This window comes from Ambystoma mexicanum, chromosome 3q (genome assembly GCF_040938575.1).
Source record: "Ambystoma mexicanum isolate Mex_15411 chromosome 3q, UKY_AmexF1_1, whole genome shotgun sequence".
Taxonomy (NCBI): Eukaryota; Metazoa; Chordata; class Amphibia; order Caudata; family Ambystomatidae; genus Ambystoma; species Ambystoma mexicanum.
The window spans coordinates 1,678,526-1,697,904 of NC_090926.1; the positions used below are offsets into that span (position 1 = coordinate 1,678,526).

At 43.4% G+C, this 19,379-nt stretch overlaps 1 protein-coding gene across 2 annotated transcripts in view; it reads left to right on the forward strand.

Moving 5' to 3' along the window:
- The window catches only part of LOC138582003 (SUN domain-containing protein 2-like), a 126,549-nt gene extending 108,965 nt beyond the window's left edge, over nucleotides 1-17,584 (forward strand). The window contains exons 10-13 of one of the 2 annotated variants that reach the window (XM_069652895.1): nucleotides 2,727-2,849; nucleotides 6,261-6,422; nucleotides 7,528-7,617; nucleotides 16,615-17,584. In XM_069652895.1, the coding sequence (XP_069508996.1) occupies nucleotides 2,727-2,849; nucleotides 6,261-6,422; nucleotides 7,528-7,617; nucleotides 16,615-16,728 (489 nt within the window). In that variant the 3' untranslated portion in view covers nucleotides 16,729-17,584. The remainder of the gene's footprint in view (nucleotides 1-2,726; nucleotides 2,850-6,260; nucleotides 6,423-7,527; nucleotides 7,618-16,614) is intronic. The other variant, XM_069652896.1, reaches the window with a different exon arrangement.
- The last annotated feature ends 1,795 nt before the right edge of the window (nucleotides 17,585-19,379 follow it).

Below are 19,379 nucleotides of genomic sequence, written 5' to 3' on the forward strand. Positions count from 1 at the left end.
TTACTGCTGAACGAACTATAAATAACCCTCAGGAGTCGTACATCACTCATTTGGCATTGTTTCGCTCTAAAATTGGTCTTAATTCTCATTTTCACCATATTCATAAACATACTTTTGACTATGAGATACAACATCAAAAGAACTGGGTGAATCTCCAAAAGCGTCGTGCTGCGCACTTACCAACTGCTATTAGACTTGCTACTATAAAAACTATTAAATGCAAATACAAAAATTGGTTGAGGTGTTATAGATTCACTCAAATGCAACATGATGGTGAAGCAATGCTTTCTGCCATTACCGCCAAAAATCTTTCTGCTATATGGTCCTTACTAAATTTGGCAAATCATGATTCACAGGCCCCTGTACAGATAAACGGTGTATTGGAACGCGTTTGGATTGAACATTTTAAGAACCTGTATGCCCTGCCGGAAGTACTCCAAGCCTCCTCCACTCCACCTTCAACAACTTATGAACAAATGGAAATCTTGGAGGAGGATATTCTATTTTACATTCAGAAATCTAGCTCCTCCAGAGCTCCTGGCCCGGATGGCCTGTCTAATTACATCTTCAAGCAGTATCCGCTTGAATGGACTTCCATATTGCACCGTATATTTCATCAAATACTCAAAACTGGTGTCATTCCTGAGTCTTGGTGCCAGTCAATAATTGTTCCAATCTTCAAGAAGGGTGATCGATCTAATCCCTCGAATTACAGACCGATCGCCCTTCTTGATGCTCCTGGGAAGTTGTTCGCACGATTTATCCTGCGAGACTTCAATTTATGGACGCATCGAAACTTCAAGCGTGATCCCTGTCAAACTGGATTCATACAGGGTTTGGGAACTTCCATCAATCTCCTTTCCCTAACATCTATTCTAAATGATCATTATATGAAGCTACAGCCGCTCTACTTGGCTTTTGTTGATTTAAGAGCTGCTTTTGACTCTGTCTCGCGTGAAATCCTTCTACAGAAATTGAATCTCGCTGGCTGTCCCGCGTATCTAATTTCTCTAATCAATGCCCTACACACAGGGACAACAATTCAGATAAGACTGACTTGTGAAGGTACCTTAACCCCCCCAATCAAAACCTATAGGGGCCTGAAACAGGGATGTGTGTTAGCCTCATCAATATTCAATTTTTTCATTTCAGACATTGGTTTAAGCTTTGCATACACAGTGGCAGATCCTCCAAAATTAGCACTAAAACCAACTCCAGCCTTGCTTTATGCGGATGATCTTGTTCTTCTCTCAAAAACTCCCTCTGGCCTTCAACATTTACTTGACGGACTAGCTTCATACACTCAAAAAAGTCTGCTATCCGTTAATCTTTCTAAAACCAAAATTATTATTTTTGCTGCTAAACAGCAAAAGCAGAGTAAATCCTTTTATTGGCATCTTAATAAACGTGAAATTGAAGTGGTCAATCAATACACCTATTTAGGTGTGACCATCTCTAATGTTAGAACTCAATCACATTGGCATACCATCACTGGGAAATTGACCCAGATGCTTGCACAAGTAAAGATCATCCAGGCAAGGCTGGGGAAGTTTTCAATTATCCCAGCAGTAACTTTCTACTGTCAAAAGGTTACTCCGATTCTCCTTTATGGTTCGGAAACACAGGAACTAATGCCTGAATCGTGCTGGAGTAGACTGGAGAGTTTGTATTGGAGACGATGTCTAGGACTTCCGAATTGTATTTCTATCTCTTGGATTAGACATGAACTGGGTTTGATTTCTTTATATACTCGACACCTCTGGTCTATTGTTAGTTTGTTTCGCAAATGCATAATGACTATGGATACTTTGATGCTGATAGGCACTTTGTCAACTCATATGTTTACTAGCAAAGAATTACACATGTCAAAATGGCGCCAAATTGCGATTAATGCACTAGCAGAAGCAGATGTGTCATTACAAACTCTAATTGAAAATCCTAACAAGGCAAAAACCACGATGTTTGACGCTGATTGGATTAGAACTCGAGAGCATTGTGCAAAATTGTGTGACTTCAAAAACCATTTTCTGTTTCATAAAAAGCATGGTTCAGTGGAACCTTATTTGCTTAAGTCCCCGTCAGTCATACATCGAATTGAATTTTCTAGGCTGAGATTCAATCTTTGCCCAACGGGCGAGATATTACACAGACGGAAATTGTTGGTTGATAATAGCTGTAGACATTGTGAAGATCTTGGTCAAAAAGAAACACTTAAACATCTGCTCACTGAATGTACCTCTCTACATATGAAACAAATTCATTTTCTCAAATCTACTCTCAAAGAATATGTTAACTTGTCTTCAGATTTATTATGGCAAATGATTCTTGAAGGTAAAAATATATCACTTAGAATCAATGTTATTCGTTTTCTACATGATGTGAACCTCCTAGAATGTCTTAAAGTGGGAGATCCCAGCTAATTAGAAACTTACTTTTTAATTTTTTTATATTTTAAACTCAGCAAATGAATATGATCGGATGACCCAAGTCAAAATCATTATTTATTCAGATGTAGAAATGTACTTATTGTGCTTGTTACTTTTTTTTGTATTCGAACTTGTTTCCTTTTGTTTCTTTGTTCTTCTTTTTTTCTTCTTAATTTTATTGTACATAATATGTTGTTTTTTAAAGTTGATTAAATTCAGCTAAATAAAATTAAAAAAAAAAACTATGGGACCATAGCTTCTCCCTTGAATGTCATCTCCTCTCCCAAATTTCCTAAAAAGGTCAGGTGGAATGAGGAGTGCAATCAAGCCTTTGAAGGTCTCAAGAAAGCCCTTTGTCAAGCTGCAGTCCTAAGAGCTCCTGTCTATCACCAACCCTTCATTGTACAAACAGATGCTTCTAATGTAAGTATAGGTGCTGTCCTTAGTCAACTGGACGAGAAAAGTAGGGAACACCCTATTTGTTTCATCAGCAGGAAGTTAAAGGATCCTGAGACAAGGTGGGCAACAATAGAACGTGAATGTTTTGCTATTGTGTGGTCGCTGAAGAGGTTTAGGCCAAACTTGTATGCTTCTACCTTCATTATTCAGACTGACCACCAAGCCTTGAGATGGCTGATGCAAATGAAAGGGGAAAACCAAAGGTTACTCAGATGGTCAATCTGCCTACAAGGATTTGATTGTTCCATTGAGCACAGAGCCGGAAATCACTACCAAAATGCTGATGGTCTCTCTAGGATGATTATAACCGACTAGAGGTATGAGATCGACCCAGGAGTGGATTAAATCCTCCTGTCCCTTAGTTTGGGGGGGGGCGAGTGTAAGGGAGAATTCTCATTCTATGGCTAATTTCCCTTAACTAGTGAGTCCCTCAGCAGCTTTGCTGGATTTCTGGAGTTTATTTTTTCCACTGGGTAAGAGTGTGAGCTTTTCCCCCACTCTTACCTGTTTTTTGCCATGTGTATTTCATCTGTTTTTGTGATTGTGGACTCTGAATTACACCACTTCAGTAGCCCCACTCTTTTGTGTGTTACACAGCACCTACAGTTCAGTGGCACAGGGTTGTCTTTTATACTTCCCACCGACTCCATTTCTGGGGCTGACTACCGTCCCCCAGAAAAGCGTAAAGTTGGCATTAACTTTACCTAGTCATTTAACCACAGATCCAGTACACCCCATCTTACATGGAGTATTGGAAAGGGTTAATTCTTAGCCCTTTTTATCTGTACCTCTTGGAGCATTGTTTCACTCCCTTAACATTAAGACTTGGCTGGTGGCAGTGGTACCTACCCTTATTTTCCTACCAAGATTATATTACATAACATGGTAGTGTTTTAGGCTATTTTAGTAGCCTCGAACTTTAAGCCCGCTAGCCCAAATACTTTTTATTTCGGATCCGGTTGGGTTTAATCACCATTTCTTTTTGTTAACATCCTTCTTGGGTCTTTCTTTGCGCGGCAAAACAGGTTTGCCTCCTTTGTTCGCCGACCTTTGGCGGGCTTCTGACCAGAAGCCCTCCTTTGGCGTCTGGGTGTCTAGGTGGGCTGAATGTGAGGGCGGGGTGTAGTCACCCCATGCACAGGGTCTCCTTGGAGACCCAAGTCACACTTTGTGTTGATTGGCTGAGGTGGTTGTCTGGGCTGGACAACCCCCCTGCTGAGTGATTGCCAGCCATGCTGTGTGAATGGGGGATTTTGGCATAAAAGGTAGGACTCGAGCTAGAAGGCAGAGTCACCACTGTAACTGCAAGGATCCTAAGAGAAGCAGAGAAGAAGATGGCTGCTGCAACCCTGAGTCCCGGTGAAGCACTGCTGCAGTCCTGAGCTATCTACCCCTTCAACGACTAAGAGAAGATCCAGTCCGGAGTCTTCTTCCCTTGAGCCTGGTGGGATCAACCAGCTCGTCTTTTCTTCAGTCAGAGAATCCTCTCCTGGGTCGAAATCACTGCTGTGCTGTAGTGGTCCGGATAGCCATCAGAAGAGCCCTCTCCTGATTTAAAGGAGCGCACCTTTTATTCATCGTTGTCTTTTTCGCTGCTATTGGCCTCATCCTTGGGTAGTGCCGATCACTCCAGACGTCCTCCTTCTTGTCCCCATGACTGAAGCCGCAAGAACCATGAGTCTGCAGGAACTACCAGGAACAACTGCTGTGACACCAGCTTTTCTCCAACGGAATAAGGTACTGTGCACACTTGGTCATTCTCTCTGTCTGACCACCCGGAATCGGGGTAAACCCTTTTCCTCCACAAAGATTTGTTCTTTCTTCCCTCCCTCTTATAACTTTTCCTTGCATTTGACAATCTTTACGAACTCTTGGTATCTCAAATCTCGAACTGTTCAAGGTGTGATCCTCGGCAACTGAGCATCTGCTCCACTGACACTGGTGCAGGCCTATTGACTTTAATCTGTATCTTTGAATAAGTCCTCGAGTCTCCTTGCCTTGAAAAAGTATTGCCTATGATAGTTATTCACTTTTGCCTTGTTTGAAATTCTAAAGTACAAAGTGTGTTTTAACTTCATGAGCATTTCTATTTGCAGGTAAGCGTTAGTATCGCAACACCGGTCTGTCAAATCCTAACGTACTTACCTTGAATTTGCTAGAACAAGTGGAATTGGTTGTGTGTAGTGCATTTTACGTGTGGTTTCGAATTTATAGAAGTGTAGTGTTTTATAACAGATGGTTTAAAATAAATGTACTTATATTTTTTACCTGAAACCTTGAGTCAGTGTTTGCTTGAGTCACAGTAATTGTGGTCCTTTGTGTAATCTCTACTACTGCTCATTTACTCTTGAGATAAGTCTGGCTGCTCCGCTACTGCTACCACTTTAACAGTGTAGTACGGGCTTGTACCAAAGGTGAACTTGTATTACCACTTGTAGTCTTAATTGTGTGTAGCGGTCCCTAAGGGCACTGCACAGGATTCTGCCTAACAGTGATAGAAGTTGAAGACAAGATAAGATGATGGGGAAATCAACAAGGAGTTGGAGGTGCCCAAGAGAAAGAGCAGCAAGAGAGCGGGCTGGTCAAGGCTGAACCTCTTTGAGAGGTTCCTAAATTGGCGGGGTAGCAGCCCCAGGGAAGTGCCCGGAAGCCTACCTAAGGGGATACGTCTAAGAATCCCTGCGTCCAACATCATCTAAAGAGTACAACTTCCTGACAAATTCTACAAAAGCAAAAAAAAAAATCAATGCATCAGACCAAGAAAGCAGTTTGGGGTGCTTGAACCCCGATGACTGTGTGACACTTTTCCACCCAGAAAGGTGAGTTAAAAGGAGAGAGGGAAGTACTGAGGACCATGGACCTAAGGGAAGCTTGACTAAATGTGTGTTTTGTTGAAAAATCCCATCACTTCACCTCAGTTAAGACTAATCCCTTATTTTTCTGTTCTTTGAAATTACATCATCAACATGCAAGAACAGATAGCCAAATGGCCACTTATGATTTACGTGTGTGGTAAGGTTTTGCACATATTCTGGCGTACTAGCATTCTTCTTCAATGCTTTCACAAATACGTTTTGACAAAGTGCAGTGACATCACGGCAGGGGGATACATTATGCGAGGAGGGGAAAGGAAAGCTGGTGTTTCCTATGTTGTTTATAGCCCTCCGATGCCTCCCCTCTAACCCCTCTGCAATGCTTGTCCATATGGACTTCGCAAGGGGTGAAAAAGGGAAGCATCAGAGGACTGTGACTGGAATTGCATGCTGTATAATGGTTTGTGATTGGCCAGAGAGAGAGAGAGAGAGCTCCTGAGTGAGACAGAGAATATTCTATAGTGAAATAGATTTGTTTTGTTGATCCTTTGGTCTCCTGCAGCAAGAGATGGTGCCTGGCAGCTGCTTCCCCATGGAGGGCCAGAAGGGCGTGGTAACACTGAAACTCAACACCAGTGTGGCTGTCAGTTCTGTGGGTCTGGACCACCTGCCCCGATCTCTGTCCCACAACGTCACGGTGGCTCCTCGGGACTTCACTGTCTATGTAAGTCTCTCTTCTGGCCCTACAAATCAAGTTTTCTTGTCCAACCAAGGAAGATTCTCCCTTTCTACACCTACAGAAACTCTGCCCACAGGGCATTTTTAGACCTCCCTGATATTCAGGAGTGGACTTGGAACCAAAAGAGGCCCTGGAAATAATGTTCAAAGTGGCCCAATATTACACATTTTCAGCAAGCTAAACCCTTTTCCTATCAGAACATTTGGAAATGCCACAAAAAGAGGCCCAGAGTGCAGAGGCCTACCGGGAAATCTCCAGAGTTCCATATAGGCCAGTCCACCCCTCCTGATATTCCCAACAAGCCATGGTGCCTTGTGGATATTTATAGACTAGATATTCCATTCTCTCCTGCTTCCCTACCCACTCCCAAAGCCTTGTTGCTGATTCTTGACCTTGCACCTTCCCTTAGTTTCTCATCAAAATTGGCAAGTCTTGTTGAAAAGTCTAGATCATTTTATATCCTGGAAACATCCATCAAATGTCCTAGGGCCTGGGTGACTCTACCAGCCCTATGGGACACAAACACAGTTTGTTACCTCTCTATTTTTTTTGAGGTTCCCCAACAAAATGTTAAGCCTATTGTTGCCAAGGCACCTTTGTTCTTACGCAAATCTGCGGCCACATGGCCAGTTCTAGACCTATTGAGTCCCAAGATGTTCACCCAGCCCTTGTCATTCCGCAGACAATTCTTGACCTTTGTTGTGGTTTCTATCCTATCCACTACCTCTTCCTCCTTGCTCTTTCCTTCTCCCCTTGAGTTCACTTCCTCTTCCTACGGCCTTGGACCTTCCTCACACTTCTCCTCCTGACATGCTCTTACTTCCTCCCCTGTACTCTCAATCCCTTCTTCTTCCTCTCTTGATCTTCCCCATCTACCCTCTGATGCATCTACCAACCCGTGTCTTCTCTCTACTAGTCTGTCTCTCCACATTTTCCTCTTCCCTTTCCTTCTCTCGCCTTGTATTTATTTTCTCCTTGCTTATCTATTTTCTCTCCTTTATTTCTCCATTCCCTCCTCTCTTGACTTTGCACTGCTTGCTGTTCTTCTCCTCTCCTATTTATTGCATCTCCTTTCCCTTTTTTTCTCTAGTGCTTTGATGAAGCATTCACCTGGGCGAGGAAATTGGGATCCTTTCGATATGAAATTGATAATGACCCTTCACAGACTTTCCGGGTCCAGGTAAGTGGCAACTTTGTGTGTGTGTGTGTGTTTGTGTTTCTGTGTGTGTGTGTGTGGGTGCGCGTGTGTGTAAGGTGAAGGATTCTGGGAGTTGATGATGATGAGAGATGTTGCTTAATATGTATGCATGTATGGGATTTATAAAGCGCAAACCTAGCTGGGAATCAACAGAGTGATGGTTATGAGTGAGATATGGGGGTTGGTTGCTGGGATAGGCAGGTGGACGAGCAGAGGGAAGAGGTGAAGATGGGAGAAGATAAGTAGGGTTCAGTGTAGTGTCCACAGATTGGCGAGATGCTCTTTGAAGAGTTAGCTGTCAGGTAAATCCTGAATGGAAGGGGTCAGTCTGACATCAGTAACTTGTTCTACACAAGGTGTGTATCGGGAAAAGGAGTTGTTCCTATCTTTGCAGTCCTAGTGTTGTGACTTCGGGTAGCATGCTGGCCTCCAGAGATTGTGAGTTTCTTGGCTAGCTGCAGTGGTGTTTTGGATGTAATTGCTTTGTGGGCAATGGAAGCTGTTTTGAGCATGAGGAGTGTTTAAAGGGGGATCTAGTGCAGCTCCTGGAGTATAGGGGTGATATTTTCAAATGTTTCTTGTCATGTGCTGAGACAGCTTCAGCATGCTGGGTGGTTTTCAGAGGGGCCAAGGTGGCATCTGCAACTCCTGCAAGTAGACCTTTGCCACCATCCAGGTGGGATGTGACTGGGGCTTGAATGACTGTTGAAGGTTTTGACTTTGTGGAGGAGCTCAAACTGGCACTATGCTACGTTGATCTTCATGGCAATGTGTACTTTGGTCAAGTCACAGTCAATGTTAAAGCCTGGAGATTTTGCGTTGGGTGAGAGTTGGGTCGTGAATCCATCGAGCTTCAATTCCGTTAGCCAGTTTTGGACTTGGGCATGCTTGATGGGGTTTCCTAGGAGAATGAATTCGGTATTTGTGGGGTTAAGCTTCAGCAAGGCACTTAACATCCACGCTTGAAAGGGGGACAGGCCAATGCTGAGTTGATATGTACTTCAATACCATCTTCGGGTACAAGCGATCAATACACGCACCCACCCCTAACTTTGTTCTGCGGCTACAACCCCCACCTTGTTAAACACTAAATGGCAGGCTGGTGATTGGGGAAGAGTCATTCAATGTGTTGAGGAGGAACCCTCAGGCCCTCTCAATGCTGTGAAAGCTGCTGTAAACTGCAGAAAGATGAATGCGCTGTGTAAACTCTGGGATTTCCTTGGTGGTCATAGTCAGAGCAAAGTCGAAATACCACGTATTCAGGACTTCCTACCTGTTTGTCTGCTACCACACAGAGCATTCATTCGCTGCCTCGGATGTCAATCAGCACAGTGATAAGTGGGATCTGGAACTAGGTTCAACAGCCTTTTCAGCCTTAATATCCAGCACATGAGAATCACACACCTCTTTTAGTCTGGTCAATTATGGCACACTGGAGCACTCCCCTCTTTAGGGCAACGTGCCATGAAATCCCTGCCAGGTGCTAGAGAAGGGTCATACCAATGCTTTAATGATCTGTACCGTTGGTGCTTGGGGGCACCGTTTCCTGGGCTCCCTCTTTGTGGTTTTGCACCCCCATCAGAGGTCCAATGGGTTTCTAAAGACCTTACATGTATGTATGTGATGTATATAGCATGAGCCTAACAAAAAAGCATCATTGCGTTTATAAAAAAAGAAAAGGCAAACACAGAGAGACAGGAGGACAAAAAGAAGGGAAACGAGCCAAAAGGAGAGACGTGAAGTGGTTACCGTGTGTTTGTCGCAGCAATTTTTGCCGCAGCAGTTTCACTGTGGTGTTTTCACCTTAGCAGTTTTGGTGATTTCTTTTTTTTATATATAAATATGTAGCATGTTTGTGTAGGGGGTTTGGAGGAGTGGTAGTGGGAGTAGGGGGATTGCCCCCCCCCCCATAAAAAAACACCAAAACGGCCGGGTTGAAAGCACCATGGTGAAAACTGTCGTGGCAAAAATTGCGTTGACGAAAACATTTGAAACCGGCGACAACAGGGGCTAGCTACGATCAAGGGGTCAACTGGCAAGGTGTTCCTTGAAAACATAATCTTAAGTACCTTCCTAAATTGCAGGAGGGATGGGGCTCATTTGTTGGTATCTTATTGTCTGTAGCAGGAGAAGGCAAGCCTTCTAGTTCGTTCCTTCTTGCATCTCTTAGATTCTAGCCTGGCGATGTTGTGGTGTTCAAATTCGTGCAAGAAACCCCATGTGTGAAAGCCCCCCTACATTCAGAAAACAAGCTCCTGTGCCTACTTCAAATGTACTAGTTTATTGATTGAATTGTTTTCATGTTGGGGCTTTCCACCCGGTACAATGGAACCTGGTTTGTTTTAGCCTTGCATATGATTCAGGTCGTTCTGAAGGTGATACAAAGTGCTGGACTGACCCACCGGGATGCCAGGACTTTCCCCGGTAGGCCTCGGAGGCATAGGGCCTCTTTTCCTGCTTGGGGGAAGGATACATAATGGGAACGAACATCATCCATGATCCAAGCCAGTCTGGTTGGTTCGCTCTTCGCAGGCTGCTGCATTTCTCCCCGGGACGTGCTGGCTGTGGCTCACGTCTGCGCTTTTGTGAGGGTTACTGCCTGGGGCCAGACATGAAGCAAACCACAGTGCCCTAGTGTCGTGTGACTGACTCCTCGCATGCGCACACAGAACAGTCGGCTCGTGCTGACCTTCCTCCGATGTCAATGCGTGCTTAGCTGCTGCCTGCATCCTGATTCCGTTCCATTCCAAATCGACCAAATTCAAAAAGGCATATGCAAGTGCTGCTAGGGTCTCATCTTGTTAAGTCACCAGCAAGACACCAGCAAGACACCAGTGCATGACTTTGCTGACGTCACTCGGGGAAGCAACAGGGCAGACAACGTCGGAAAAAGCACTCAGCAGAAATGTCGATACATCAGTTTCTCGTTCCTACATTAGGGCTAAACCTTGTGGACAGATCGGGCTGGCTAAACTTGCTGAGTGCCTTTGACGGTGCTTTTGGGCATTCTCTACTCCGGTCCTGTCGGGTAGTTGGTGAAATCCCTGCTAAATATAGGAAAAGGCAGAATAGAGTGGACTTGAAGCTAGGATCACAAACCAGGATGTCCTGTGTAACAGTCTGCCCAATTGCCCCACCTAAACATTAATTTTTTGTAATGAAAAATGTAGCTATTGTTTGAATGTGGGGTTTGTGGTCAGCAAGCTGCCACATTTTGCACCGTCCACCTGCTGGGAAGCGAGAGGGACCTCGTACTGGTCCTTTTGACTCATCACTTTGCTTTCTACAACCACTCGTTCCACCGGAGGTCGGAACAGACTTGCACTTTCCCCGCTAGTGACAAAATGACTATGCTCTGCAGAAGTACAAGGATGAGCAGTGTCTAGCCCGCCTACTCAGCACTCTCACTTCTACAAAACAACAGTGATCCCAATCAAAAAGGTGAAACAGGAACAGGTAAGAAATACACCCCCTTTGCTGCATGCATGGTGCTGAATGATGCCCCAAACTCTCAATATGGGTTTTACCTTAACCAAAAGTGCAACATGCAAACACGTTGTCATTGGCGAAGTGGAGCCACTGAAAAGCAAACCATTATGGTTGAAGGCACAGGTGCCGAGCCACTTTGTCAGAACATTGGGGGCGCTTCATTGGCATGACTCACTGATATCATACCAATTCAACCTTTTTATTACTTTTGGCTAAGGTGCCACCTATAATCTGAAACTATTGCATTAGAGTGCAGCTAGGGAGGAATAGCATATGAGGCTGGACACAAAGTTTGTACATGTTGTTTGGTTATTTACCCACCCATTGACTGCCTATGGCTGTGCTAATCCCTATGGCCAATTCTACCCGCTTTCTGCCCCTCTCCACCCAAACACGTGCTCCTAGGATGTATTTGAGCGAGCTTTATCAAGCCTTACCATCAAACTGTGTGCCTAAAGTGCCCGCCAGTGTTTTCTCAAAGCAGTCTTCTGAGAGTTAATTACTTTATTGGAATTGTAAAAGCGCTACTGGTGAAATAAAAATGTCTATCAGGTCTGCCTTCAGCCACGCCATTTACAAGTACTATGCCTAACATTCACTGAAGTCCTGTTAAAAAAAAGCATTGGCAAAGCCAACCACTTGAGCTTGTGTATCAATATTAGGCATTCACCAGACGGTACTATTATATTCCCAGGTACTCTCACCATTTTGCAGCAGCTACCATCAATGGACAGTTAATACCACTACGGAAGTGCCTGGCAAATGCCTTTGCCATGCATACACAAAAGCCAAAACTGATGGCATTGCCAAGGCTCATTTAAGAATGATTTTTATCTGTGTGCCCTTCCCAGAACATGAATAGGGTGAAATGGATTAGGGATGCATGTTGTCTGGGCACCTTTAATACCAGAAGAATTTGTTTTTCTCATCTGCAAAATGTGTAATGTTCCAAGTCCCTCTATCATTGAAGATCTACTTTGAGAGATCATGAACTTATTTAAAACAGACTTTTTAATCCATATATCTTTAAAACATGGCTTAAATGCACACATTGTGATTAATTGTATTCAACATTTTCTTGGAGGATACTCCCAATGCCCTCATAGAAGGGTTGGGCTCACATGCTGTGCTCGTTCGTTCAGCAGAATATGCGGCAACCTTTGCAAAAAATGTCCAGGGCCACTTTTAGTTCCCAGTCCGGCACTGCCTATGGCCTACGGCCATGCACCCAAGAGTCTAGGGACTGGCTACAACCACCACATCATAATGCGGCCATGCACCCAAGAATCTGGCCACTGGCCACAACCAACAGACGACAATTTGCCCTTAACTTTCCAATGTAAACACCATCTGCAGACATCAAAATATACCGCCAACCCTATTTTTCACCAATGGAAATATCATCATATAATCTAGATTTCACTCCCCTACTCTAACAAGCCCTCACGCAGTCACCAAATAACCCCAAACATGTTTCTCCAACTGCCCTCCAAACACTACCTACTGCAATACTTGTGGCCAAATTCTTGGTTGCATGGCCATATTATACTGTGGTAGTTGTGCTAGTACCTAGATTCTCGGGAACATGGCCTATTTTTAACCTATGCAAACATCCTCAAATCATCTACATTCCAGTCCAGACTACCGCAGTGTCCGCAGACTGACGCGCACCACATGGCAAATAGCCCTATATCATCCATCTTTCCCTACCCTTGCCAGCCCCTCTTCCCTACACCAAATGACCCAAAACATGTTTCCCAGCCCTGTTCCCCAATGCGCTATCCACGGCTGTCCGTGGATAGAACATGGCGGCTTTTCCGGAAAAATATGACACACATCACGCTTTTCACCAGCCAATCAGCGGGTGCGTTGGGTGTCCGCAGACACCACGGCGCCCTCTGGACCAATTGGAGGCCTGTCGGCAGAGCGAACAGGGAAATGGGTCCGCGGTGCAGACCCAGATATCCCTTATTTTTTTACCTACATTTTACCCGTTTTAAAGAAATTACAAAATTTGGTGAAAATCCGTCCAGTGGTTTGGGCTATAGGAGTGAGCAAAACATTTGTTCCATTGCGTCTATGAAATAAAACATTTTTGGGACCCCTCCTATAACTTTGCCCCCCCCTTGATGAAACCTCACCAAACTTGGCAAAAAATTCAGAACGGGCCATATACTTTTTATGCAAAGTTTCGTAAGGATTCATCCAGGAGGCGCGAAGTTATAAGCCGCCCAAAAAGTAAAAAGTGCTCTTCCTATGAGTTGAGCTACTGCAGGCCCTGTAATATATATATATATATATATATATATATATATATATATATATATATATATATATATATATATATATATATATATATATATATATATATATATATATATATATATATATATACATGAACAAATAAACTGATTACCAACTAACATAATTAAATGAACAATAATTCGGTAAAGTCTTGTATTTTAATTTGTCTTCCTGTCAGTTAAATAAAACAGGACCTATTCTAAGCTGTTTGTTGTTCATCAATACATATCTTTATATTTTGTTCAAACGAATAAAGAAGAGAATCTAACAATGGCTGTAATTAAAATCTTGTTGTTCACAAGTTGGTATAGGATGGCTTACATTCATCAGCCTCCATTTCTAGGTATGTGCTTTGAGAAGACTGAAATGCTGGACACGCTTCCAAAAAATACTTTGAAAGTTAAGATTATGCATTTCTTTGCTGGTATTTAGGAGGAGGAAATCATTCAAAAAAAACAATTAAGACTCTATCCACCTCTCTCTCTCTCTCCTAATGAGGGGCAGCTGGGCACCTGTTGTTTGTTACATATTTACAACCCAAGGCCGTCCCCACTAAGGCCAGGTTCATCATGTTACCTCTGAGGGTCATGCGGTCCAGTTGCAGATGCTTCTCTCTGCCTTAGTGGGGAAAGGGAGACATTGGCCCCTTTTGTTATTTTGACCCCCTCTAGGCCGATATTAGAAACACGTTGCTACTGGGGGATTTAAAAGACAGTGGACTGAGGCGTGTCTAGAGCTGAGGGTGGCGTTTGCCTTTGCCAGCGTCCTGATGAAAGCATGGGCTAAGAGAGCTTGATTATTGTCCCCAGAGCAACAGGGAAAGGTGAATTGCTATTCCTGTACCCATGCAATATCTCAATACAATCATTGTTGCAGGTTAATACTTAACATGAATTAGTGCTTGCTTGTATCCCTATGATGTCATCATAACAACAAATGTACAAATCATTTTTGGATTTCACTATTTTATTTGGATGGACACATCCTTGTCTTTGTTTGCAGATTGTATGAAATGCATTTTTATTTATGTTTTGTGGACATTTGATCCGAAATAAATGAATTTCACTGATTATATGTTATTCTTGTGTGCATGTCGATATTTTGGAAATTGGTACACACAAAGCGTGCAGACAGCCATGCAGTATATTCAAACATGAAAGTGCAAGGCTTCTGCTCTGCTGTGCTTGCATCACTGCGCCCTAAAGAAACACCCTGCTGAAGCTAAAATTGCACTGGGCCTGATTTTGCCAGCATTGCCTCTAAATCCAGGGGTAGCAGAGGCAGGGGTTGCAAATGGAAGGACAGGGGTAGCAGCTGCTACCCTTGGCTGCTCCCCAAATGACGTGCATGGATGGAGCTTAGCTTTTCAGACTTTTTGTATCTGAACCCGCTGCGCTCCCGATGTGGTGTGCCTGCCTTCTGTGAGCCCTCTGCAATGTAAGACTTTAGTTCTGTGCTGAGGAGTAGCCTCTCGGGTTGCTACTGTTATAAACAATAGATCTGGGGCTCTTAGGCAGTCATGTATGTGATGGGAAATTGGTGTGGTGTGCTGAATTCTGACGGATTACCAGGGGAGCTTTGCGGTGAGGTTGTCCAGTCAGGGGAAACCCCATTTGTACTTAAGGGGTAAACCCCTGTTCTTCAGAGTAAGAGCTTCGACGCAAAGCTATAATTCATTATTTAGACAACAATGTTTATCAAATTACAAATCCAAGGCTTCAAAAATAATTAAGAAAAGAAAGAAAAGTATTTGCAACATTTACAAATAACGTATACACCATTATAATGCTAAATAACATTTTTCACTGTCCATTTTTTTAATATCCTGCAAACATAGATACACAGTACAGGCCGCTTCCTGCTTGCAGTCTTATTCTGAGCACATTGAGCAGTGAGACTTCCTTACTTACATTACAATCATGGTTTGTGACTTCTACTGAAAGATAAGTTATTAAATGAATACATGTCAGGACCAGGTCACATTGCTAATTATTATTGTGTGCTGTTAACTAAGCACATTTTTCATAGCTGTTCAAATTACAGGGCATGCCCAATACATTGTTCTAATAGTGTAACTTTGCAGAGCGAAATAAATAACTATTAACTATTGCTATTAGTAGAATGAGGTACTAATAAACGTGTTCCTTACTTCATAAATAATTTGACTTTGCTTTCCTTTACAATGCTATATTGTTTTGTTCCAGTGAAAAGTACACAGCCCATTAATTTCCCTTTGCGAGTGCAGCCTTGGTTTTCAGCCTCACTACCAGAAAGTGAGCCGAATTAGTCATTCGTTCTTTGTCCACCGTTTGAAGCTTTCTAGCCACTAACATAAGGTTTTTTTAGCAGCCACAGCTGCTTTTTTGTAGCTGCCTCTCCTCTTACATTACCGTACCACCCTCTTTCATAACACCACACCTCCTCTCACTTCGTCACACGTCGTCACAATGATCTTGCTGCCTCTTACATTACTGAAACCCCTCTTAGAGGATTGCACTTCCTCATATGAGACACCTCTTCCTTGCACATGGCCACACACCTTGCCAGATGACAACACTACTGCTCACGCATTCAAGCTATGTCTCCTGTGTGAGTTAGGTTAGATATCTCTTCTGAATGGCTGAGTGATGTCCGTACTTTGTCTGGTTACGAGAGAATTATGTTAGCGAAACAGAAGAGGGAGGAGCATTACCTTAGAACTTGGGGTTCCTTCAATGAATTATACAGTTGAGGTTTACTGATTGCATGCTTCATTTTTTGACTGGGATAGATGGAGGTTATTATTTTCGTACTCAATGTTGGTGTTGTATTGTCTTTTATCTTGGGATGTTTGGTATTCTACTATAAGAAAGGGATTTGTGGTACTGTGTTTGGGTTTTAAAAATTGGAATTTAAGTTTGGTTATGTTTAGTCAATTGTTATTATACAAGTATTATACAAATTGAATGCATATCGCTGGTGTAATGGATATGTACATGTAACTTTTCTCTTGTATGTTTTATTCTCAAAATGATAAATAAAATGAATTAAGATATCTTTTCTGGTTGGTTCTTTGCCCAGGGTGTACACATTCTACTATTGTACTGTCATGTGACTGTCAATGATGCCACGTTTCCCATCTCACCATCCCCCCATACGTCTCTTTGTCTCTTACCGCCTCTCTCTATCTCATTCTCTCTCCTGAAGCGGGAACCTCCCCGACCTTGCCGAATGATAAGACTCTGGGTCCTCAACAACTGGGGGAACAAGGAGAAAACTTGCATCTACAGGTTCCGGGTCCATGGACGAGCGAGCAAGTGAGAGGCCACCTCCCGTCACACCAAGGTCCCTAGAATCCAGAGGACATTAGAACTGGTGCTTCCGGACTTCAAAGAAAAGAGAGATTGCAAGAAAGCCTGGCAAATAAATTCCCTCTATACAAGCGATGGACGAAGTATAATTGGGCGCGTGGTTATTTCTGATCAGTGTCTGGATATGACTTTACCACATACGAGTGACATACCTCTCTGTGGACAATTAGCAGATGTGGGTAGACTGCTTGCAAGATCTTTGTTCCATTTTTATCAGCTGAGGGTTGTGTTGGTAGGAGGGCCGTTAGCCAATCAAAGAAAGACCAGCATTTTATGACTAGGAAAGCGCTGGGCCCTAGATCACAGAATCAGGACCACCTCCTCAAGCAATCACAGACACTTTCTCTCTCCATGAGCCATCCTGCTCCTTCCCACTGGAACTCTGTCTGAAGACTCATTCTTGCGTCTTAGGGCTGGGTATTTACACCACTTCCGTCATCTCCATATCAGAATTCGTGAAAACCAGTGGTCTCATCCCTGGATTATAGGTCTTTAAGTTTGAAAACACAAAATTTGAAAATTAAATGTTGAAACGAAAAGTTAGACTGTATACCTGTTCATTTAATGTGCGCTTACATGCCTTAAAATTGGAGCATTTAAAATGTTTCTTGCTGCATTGCCTGGGTTAATGTTAGGTTGAGTTTTTTCTAACAATATAACTCGTGGATGTACTAATTGGCCCCGTTGTATCCCAGCCTTTCTTCCTTTCTTCAAAGCCCTGTGCCATTGTACACTTTTTAAAAAGGCTTCCTTTTCCTATTAAAATGAGGTGATAACCACGTTTCTCCCAGCAATCACATTAAACTTTCAACCGATTATTTTAACTTATTGTATCTTTTTTCAAACTTGTTCTCACTTTTGGTTTTTAAACATTTGTAATTTCAATTATTTTTTCAAACTTTGATCTTTCAGACTTTTTCTTCGAATTGAGGACCATATTCCCCTGCAGCTGGACCTGACAGGACAAGACACAAACCGTGTATCTGTTAACTAAGGAAAAACCATTTGCTTCACTGAACAACACAAGAAATGTTCGTGTTGTGGCGGCGCTACGTTTTGGAACACATTCTCTAGCCATGAAGAATTTACCAGACAATAGATTTGGGTTTGCTATAGATACTGCATAGAGGGTTTGCCAGGGAAAAGAGGCACAGCGAGGAAAAAAGGGCAGACGAGGAGTCAGGGAAAGAGTGGCAAAAGAGCAAGGAAAATGAAGATGGAAAGGGAAAGAGTAGCGTCGAGGAGCTACAGAAGTGAGGCGTCGAATAGCAAGCTGGGAAGGAAGAGAAAGAGTGGATCTGGCTGGTCAGCAGTCGGATACAGAAGAAAACATTTGGAAATGGTCAGAATGATCCCTAAAAACCTGAGCCAGCAGATGCTGGTTATGGCAGCAAGGGTGGCTTCCAGGTCAGCTGTAACTAGCTCATAGCTTCCAGGTGGCATCTGAGAAACAGACCCAGTTGTGACATATGGTTTTTGAGACAACAGACTCTATCTCATTCACTCTCACTCTCCACATGCACAGGGAATCCATGTTTTGATACCTTTTATTGGTCTATCATGCTGGCGTGTTAAAATGCATTCGTTTTTGAAGCATCATAGACTTCTGCGTCAGATGGTGGTCATACAACAAAACGAGCAACCAAGAAAACTACTGAACAGGACATTGCTTTCACGGAGAAAAAAAAAGACAACTTGTCAAATAGCTGGGTATCTTGAAAAGGGTGCCTTTCTGACTGTGTAACCGATATGGTTTCCGTCCATTGCCCTGTACAGAGACTACAGTACTTCTTATGCAGAGAAGTTACTAGAACTCTAAGCCAGGGCTAGTCCAGCAGCACTAATACTTTTGGATTTGTCGGCAGTGCTTGAAACTGTCAATCACAGTATTTTAGCACAGCATCTTAGAACTTTGTCGAATATTACCGGCTCTGCCTTGGCCTTTCCTAAAAGATATGTCTCAAAGGGTGAAGCTGGGGGGTTTTACTTCATCTAGTAGCCCCCTGGCATATGGGCTAACACAGGCCTCAGCTCTGTCCTCCCTTCTCTTTAATATATATATATATATATATATGAATCATATAGTCCAGGTTATAGAAAAGTGGGGCTTCCAATGTCAACTGTACGCAGATGAGGGGTGCGTGGCCAGCTACTGAGAAGGGAAGATGGGAGCCTGCTGAGCTACGGGCACCTGTCCATGTAAATCCTGCAAAATCCTTTACCTGATGGCTCCACCACCTGTTCCATATTTGTGAAGGTGCGGGGTACTGGCAGGCCTCTCCTCAGGCCAGAACGAGCAAGAGATTATGGTGCGCGGATAGACATTGAACTGAACTGTGGCAGCCATTTTGGAGCTCGGCCTTTATGCTGTGCCACTTTTGCTCAGATGGTGGCCTGGGGGCTCTGGCCGATGGTGAGACTGCAGCGCAGCCTGGGTGGGTGAGGCGGAGCGCAGGGATTCTGGCTCTAAGGAGCGGTGGGTTGGTGGTGCTTCCACCTAACTGTTGTTGGGTGCAGGGCCTGTGTTTTTTGCCTGGTATACTGGACGAACTTGTGATGGTGCTTTGGTGCTCCCTCCTGAGTTTCTTTCTAGAAAGGTGC